Raw genomic sequence first — 7,316 nt, 5'->3', positions numbered from 1 at the left:
CGGAAGAGTAAAAGTGAGAAAGCTCATGGGTTGAGATGAAGACAGTTTAATAGGTAAAGCAAAAGCCGCGCACGCAAGCGAAGCAAACCAAGGAATTCATTCACTACTCCCCATCGGCAGATGTTCAGCCATCTCCAGGAAAGCTGGGCTCTATCACGCGTGATGGTTACTTGGGAAGACAGGCGCCATAACACTGAACATCCTCCCCCTTCCTTCTTCGTCCCCCAGCTTTATATGCTGAGCGTGACATCATACGGTATGGGATGTATTTTTGGCCAGCCGGGGTCATCTGTGCCAGCTGTGTCCCCTCCCAACTTCCCGTGTACCCCCTACCTTCTCGCTGGCAGGCCAGCATGGGAAGCTGGATAGTCCTTGACTGCTTAGCAACAACTGAAAACATCAGCATGTTATCAACATTTTTTTCATCCTAAATCCAAAACATAGTCTCATACTAGCTTCTATGGAGAGCTGAAACCATGACAGAACACCTTTTGACATGTCAATATTTTTCTAATAACATAATGTCTGGGACTTCAAGCATTACTTCAGGTGTTGTCATGACCAAGTTATGTGGAGATGGTTTCTTGTTTGTTCTGTCTTGCATCACTCACAAGTGGGCAAGTTAGCCCTTCCCACGGTCACATTACTGGGCAAAAAACCAATTTGGAATTCAATTACCTAGAACCTTTCAGCAGGCATACTTTCTTGGTCTTTTCACACAAAATATTTGAATAATTATGTAAATATTTTAGCTTCCCAATTTTTTTAAGTTTTAATTCTATTTTACTTTCTGACTCTGTGATATGATTAATCTGTATCTTAATTTTGTGCAGTTGTGACAACGTTTTAGTTAATGTGATGCTGAAAACGGCTTGATAACTAGTGGACGTGATCTGTCACAATCTGCAGGGTTATGGCCAAGAACCTCGTGATATGGGCTTTAATTGTGGGTGGTTGTCGTGCAAGCCACAGCTTGTCCTGCTCTCTGAAGACAACATTGTTGTAGTTAAAGATGATTTGGAATAATGGTTGTGCAGTTTAAGTCTGTGGTTTAAACTAGGCTTTGCAGTGTGGAAAAGAGAAGGGTGGTCTTTAATCCTTTAGGATTGCATTTCGATTTATTTGAGGTCATCTCTTCAAAGTAAAGCACTGCGGTGATTATGTATACTTCACTTTGCTTACATGCCCCAGCTAGGAGGCAAAGCTTTAATGATTTCTCATTCCATTGACATGATGGTCCTTTTTTATCGTCCTTGAGGTTACAGAAAGTGTCCTTCTGAAATACACTTAGTCTTAATGCTGTAATTATAAATGACTATTTTGATAAAATGCTTTCTTTTAAATATGGCGTCTTACAGGTGCAGCTTGTTGGTTTGGATGAAGAGAGCTCAGAATTCATTTGCAGGAACACCTTTGATCACCCCTACCCTACTACAAAGCTTATGTGGATCCCAGACACCAAGGGAGTATATCCAGACCTGCTGGCAACCAGTGGTGACTATCTGCGTGTGTGGAGAGTGAGTAAATCCTCTCTAGAAAAAGATAAACCGTGATATTAATTGTGTTGCATATTGATTTCATTTTCACTCGAGACCAGATTTTTTGAAGTGAGTTATTTTCCTTTCTGGGTGTTTTGCCCTTGCTACAGTGTGAAGGTTAAGACATAAAATCAAGTCAGAGCACTTGGTAACTTGTTTTCTTAACTGCATTAATGTGACTAAACATGAAGTCTGTAGGAGAAGCAGAATTATGATGACAGTTGCTGTTTTAATCACCTTACTGAAGGTAGAGGTGATGATTGTGTTTTCCAGAGCCTTAGGACATAAAGCTGAGAGGAAAGAAACACAGGATTAGCACCTTATGTTTTTGGAAGTGCAAGTGGAACAAGTCATGTGATGTTGCTATTCAAGTCAGATGTTTCACTTTTTTAAAGGTGGGTGAAACAGAGACCCGGCTGGAGTGTTTGCTGAATAACAACAAGAATTCTGATTTCTGTGCTCCACTAACATCATTTGACTGGAATGAAGTGGATCCTTACCTTCTAGGTGAGACTGATGAAATGCTACATTTTTGGCATGGAGAAGACACGCTTTTGAACTTAGTCCGGTGAAGTCTGGGGTCTGACTGCTGTGTCACTGCATGTCACTGGTTAATCTGGTAACTAACCAGTAGACAGACTTCTACAATGTATAAACAGCCATTATCTTAGGTTAAAAATTGAAAAAAAAAAAAAAATTGAGCAGCTCATGGAAACATTTTTGCATTGAAAGGTGCCCTGTCCAGTGCAGAATGGGTCATTTAGGTTGGATTAGGGGTGTTCCATATTTACAGATAGGAAGTCTCAGTCTTCAGGGCTGGTGAGCTGTTGTAGTGCTAAATAATGATGTAAATGAACTCTGCTTATTTTGCTGTGTTCTGGAGTGAATAGAGAACTGTGTACCAAGTTTTTTCTTCTGGGAAGCCATTTCAGCAGCAGGAGTAAAGCCAGGAGCCCTTAATTCAGTTGGAGGAGGGGGCTGAATGCTTAAGGTTTAATTATAGCCCATGGGACAAATTGTGAATCCAAGATGACTGATACAGCAGAGGTTTGTTTCCCAGAAGAGTACAGCCATTTATGTCAGGGGGATTTGCCCAGAGATTAACAGTGATAATATGTCCTAGTAATTATTTACTACATGATTTATTTTTTGTGTTGCATCTCTCATCTCTTAAGAGCTTTACTGCTAGCCCCACCTTCAGTCCACAGAAACAATCAACTAATAATAATACACTATCACAACACTATGACTGAATTTTGGTTTTGTCATGCACATGAGACTTACAGAATGGGAAAGTTCACCTCAGAGTTACATCAGGCTTCTGGATAGATTGGAGTAGACATGAGCTATTTACACTTTATTCCTTTGTGGAAGAATATTTCTGCAGCTAAAAGGTTTGGGTCATTTAAATGCGTGGTAGACTGTTAGATGTTTGACATTCTTGATTTTGTCTGCTGTTCTTGTAGCTATTTTGATCTGTCAGAGGATATTACATGAATCCAGTAAGTGATTAACTAATTTGTGAGAATATTAATTTTGCTAACAGAAGTGTTTTTGTTTCAGGTACCTCTAGTATTGACACAACTTGCACTATTTGGGGTCTGGAGACAGGACAGGTTCTGGGGAGAGTGAATCTGGTCTCTGGCCATGTGAAGACCCAGCTTATTGCACATGACAAAGAGGTGATGGGTTTTTTTGATTGTTTATATTGCATATTTTTTAAGCAGTAGAAAAGGAACAGAACATTTCTGTATTCCCCCTTTTTCTCGAAAAATCTAATCATTCAAAAAGATGAGTATGAAACTAAAACTATTGGCTATCACAACTGCTCTGTTTGTACATCATAGAATCTGGACTTGAGAATGCGCTTGTTTTACTAGATGATGCTCCAGAATAATTTAGAAAAATTACGTAAAAAGTCAAACTGGAATCGAAATCAACTGCATATCAAAGTCAATAAACAACTTGCAAGATTCTTTAATTTTAACATATTATTCTTCAGCAATTAATATAAAAAAAAGTCTGAGTCTGGGAAACTGATATGTTTAGTTTCAGTGATCCTATAATGACATAACCTTTTTAAGTTTTTTCCCCTCCTTTTGGCAAGTGTAATAACTAAAAACTTGCTAGGAACATCAAGTATTTGACAGAATGTCACAACTAGATCAGCTATCCGTATGTAAAATCCATTTTACTGCGAATTAGGAGGCAGTGTGCTCACTAAAACTAAGGTTATGTTTTTCTCTGTCTTGTTATTGAGCAGGTGTATGACATAGCATTTAGCCGTGCAGGTGGTGGGAGAGATATGTTCGCTTCAGTTGGTGCAGATGGCTCGGTGAGGATGTTTGATCTCCGTCATCTGGAACACAGCACCATAATTTATGAGGACCCACAGCACCATCCACTGCTGCGTCTCTGCTGGAATAAGCAGGATCCCAACTATCTTGCTACAATGGCGATGGATGGCATGGAGGTAAGGCAGCAGCTCATCTTCTGTAGGTGCTAGTGGCTGTGACTTTTTGGGAGGTATCTTGGTACTAATTAGTAGTCAGTTCTTGAAGTGAGGGGGCAGTGTCAGTATCTGAACTGGAGTATGATTAAGGACGAATTCTTTGTGCACTAACTTCAGTAGAAGTTAAAGAATTAGCTTTGGCATTATAAACTGGAAGATCTCTGTGGCTCATACATATATTTCAGTTGTTTTTTAAGAGGGGTTTGTGAGCCAGTTAGGCAATAGTTTTCACATAAAATCTTAACTGCAGGTGGTTTAGTCACCTTCGTTCTTTCTTGGTTCAGGACACAAAGGCAGGGTATCTTGGTTTGTCACCTCTGCTTCAGGGAAGCACAATTCATTTGCCCTTGTTGCATAACTCAAAAACCATCCCTGTGAGGTCTGACTCCTTTTGAGACACACTAACCAGCTAGAAGCTATGCTTTGAGAACAGAGTTTGCTTGCCAAGTGCATGCTTTAGGAAAGGGCTGTATTTCTAGCCTTGGCTCAAAATACTTCGTTTTCTGAAGAAACAAAAAAATGCAAGTTATTAACTTAGTTGTTTTTTGTTGCTGAAGGTTGTGATTCTAGATGTCAGAGTTCCCTGCACTCCTGTTGCCAGGTTAAACAACCACAGAGCATGTGTAAATGGAATTGCTTGGGCACCTCATTCTTCCTGCCACATTTGTACAGCAGGTAAGTGTGATCATCCCTATCCAGCTGCTTTGGTGAATCTCAGACAGTCTTTCACTGCATTTGCAAAAGCTTCTCTCTCCAGAAGTTTATGCAGTTCTCTGCCTGACTTTTGCTAAAGAATACCTGCAGTTTAGAAGCCCTTTGTTAATGACTTTCTTAAAATTTTTGTGGAAATAGACACCTACTGGAGCTCATTGTGTGAAAGTAGTGAGCCCAGTGCCCAAACTGTGCATCTGCTTTGGCTAAGCTATGTTATTTTAATGCTCCTTATTTTTTTTCAATCTAGTTCTTAAATGTTCTCAATTTATGAGAGTTCCACTGATCGTTTGTTTTTCAACTCTGTCCTGGATAATATATAGTGATCCAAGCTTTTTTTTTGAGCATAGCTGTGTCAGTGAGTACTCATCAGGACTCATACAGCAACAGCTGTATCCTATATAGCTTCTTGGACTATGCCTGTTAGTAGTCATGTGTGGGGATCTCGTTATACCTTGATTCTACTTAGGATTTTCTCTTCTGTTTGCAGCGGATGACCATCAGGCTCTCATCTGGGATATCCAGCAAATGCCTCGTGCCATTGAGGACCCTATCTTGGCCTATACAGCAGAGGGAGAAATCAACAATGTACAGTGGGCATCAACTCAGCCAGACTGGATAGCTATCTGCTACAACAACTGCCTGGAGATTTTGAGAGTGTAACATCACTGCTTCATGCCACACTGAGGCAGGGCTGTAAAATTTCCCTCCCCTCTAAAGTAAGAACAACACAAGTGGCCAGTAGCTGTTATTGCTTTGCATCTACTGTTACAAGAAACTGTTAGAAGAATCAATGACAGGTGTCTCCTGTCTCTCCAGGACTCTAAAATGCAGAGACATGCTGAGCCGCTTGGACCTTCTGGGTTCTGGTTTTCTTTTTTTTTTTTCCCCTCACTTAAAGTTCTGTATATTTGTTTGTTGACTGTGTTAATAAGCTTGCACGGTTTTAAGTTGCTGCGTACGTCCATGTGTTTGTCAGCCAGCTGAGGCAGCACATCCAACTAGTTTAATAGATGCAAGTGCGAAACAAGGTGGGGGAAAAAAAAGACATTGATGCTAACAGCCACCTTGGCAGGAATCTTTATCATTCCTGTTGTTGCTGCCTCTAAACTGTTTAAACATTTGTATGGTTTTTATATATTGGGCTAACTTTCTATTGAGTAAGGTTTTTCTCCCTAATTCTTACTTTTGATATGTGATCCACTTCCATATGCCCAAAGCAGGATCTCTTTGTTGATACTAATCACAGTAACACTGCAGGCTCCCTGGCAGTAAAGGCCTGCCAGAATTAACTGTTGCCTTGGCTCTTTATACCTGGTTACTTGGGCAGAATTTTCTGGTGCTGTGAAAGTACGTGTTGCACAATTTCTTTACACTTTTCTGATGCTAGAGGCAGTTGTTACTATGGTGGGCCTTGTTTTTAAATTATAACTGAATTTGTGTGTATCCTGCAGTTTTGTTAGCTAACAGAATGGTAATAGGTTTCAGAAAGAAGATAAGTGCATGACTTAAGTTCCCAGGAGGTAAACGACTCCTGGAAAAAACGTGATTTGTAATGGACTTGGGATTGACGCTTCCAATCAAATTATTTCCCCTTGGAAGACTTACTATCTAAACCAAAATAAAATGGTTTCACACTTTGTAGCTTGCTTGATTGGCAAATAATACGAGCAAGATTTTTGTGGTTAGCCTGTACTGTGGAGCTTTGCATTTGGCCTGTGTTCCTGGGAGTTCTTGAAAGGAGTGCAAAGCAATCTTTTTTTCTGAAGTGTATTTGCGTTGTGCTGTCAGGTCTTGTTGAATGAGCGAGATGAGTTGGAAAAGCCTGTCTGCTATCCAAATGAAAGCTGTTTCTCTGAAAGAAATTATTCCCTAATATAATGCACAGCGATGGGTTTAAAAGGAAAAAAACTGTGCCGTAGAGGCTAAGGTTTGGCACTTGTCATCCTCATATCTTTAGGGGATGTGCCCAAGGGCTTCTGTTTCAAGTAGTGGATCGCTCTACAGTAATACTTTTCAATCAAAGCAGAGTGGATTAGGCAAGATAAAAATCTTCATTGACAGCATAGCTACTCAGATGAATGCTCTGCAGTACTCTCCCAATGAAGACATGACAACCATAGCTGGTCTATAAGGCTATACCAGCTGAGTTTTGATGTAAATGTCAGAAACTATCAAAATTGTCTTTCAACCTAATAAGTATTCACCTGCAACTGGAGGCAGCATTATAAATAGTAGGACACTGGCAAACTTGAATCTTGTCAGTTTATGCAGGAAAGGCAAGCTGGGAAAAGTGATTGCTGTGACACAGTGAAGCTGACACTGAAAGTGCTGTCAAATACAGAACAGAATTTGAAAACTTTGGCATTCTGGACATACAGAAATATTCTTCTACAGGCTGCTTTTCAACATGGAGCTCAGAAAAGCACTGTCTTGTGAATTTGATAGGAATTCATTAAGGACAGCTTTATTCCATCGCCCCTTTTAATATCAGAGAACCAAGAGACTCTTGGCACAGTTCGAGCTCATGTTTTGTTGTCTTGGTCAATGACATT

General features: G+C 40.1%; 1 protein-coding gene across 1 annotated transcript in view; it reads left to right on the top strand.

Moving 5' to 3' along the window:
• Nucleotides 1–6,605, top strand: part of DCAF7 (DDB1 and CUL4 associated factor 7) — a gene marked incomplete at its 5' end in the record, with an annotated part of 12,006 nt that extends 5,401 nt beyond the window's left edge. Inside the window, 6 exons of the mRNA XM_010294107.1 lie at nt 1,359–1,517; nt 1,934–2,045; nt 3,102–3,220; nt 3,802–4,011; nt 4,608–4,725; nt 5,252–6,605. Of these exons, the coding sequence (XP_010292409.1) occupies nt 1,359–1,517; nt 1,934–2,045; nt 3,102–3,220; nt 3,802–4,011; nt 4,608–4,725; nt 5,252–5,424 (891 nt within the window). The remainder of the gene's footprint in view (nt 1–1,358; nt 1,518–1,933; nt 2,046–3,101; nt 3,221–3,801; nt 4,012–4,607; nt 4,726–5,251) is intronic.
• Nucleotides 6,606–7,316: the final 711 nt, after the last annotated feature.

This window comes from Phaethon lepturus, unplaced genomic scaffold (assembly GCF_000687285.1).
Source record: "Phaethon lepturus isolate BGI_N335 unplaced genomic scaffold, ASM68728v1 scaffold33139, whole genome shotgun sequence".
NCBI classification, from domain to species: Eukaryota; Metazoa; Chordata; class Aves; order Phaethontiformes; family Phaethontidae; genus Phaethon; species Phaethon lepturus.
This window is presented reverse-complemented; position numbering and strand designations above follow the sequence as displayed.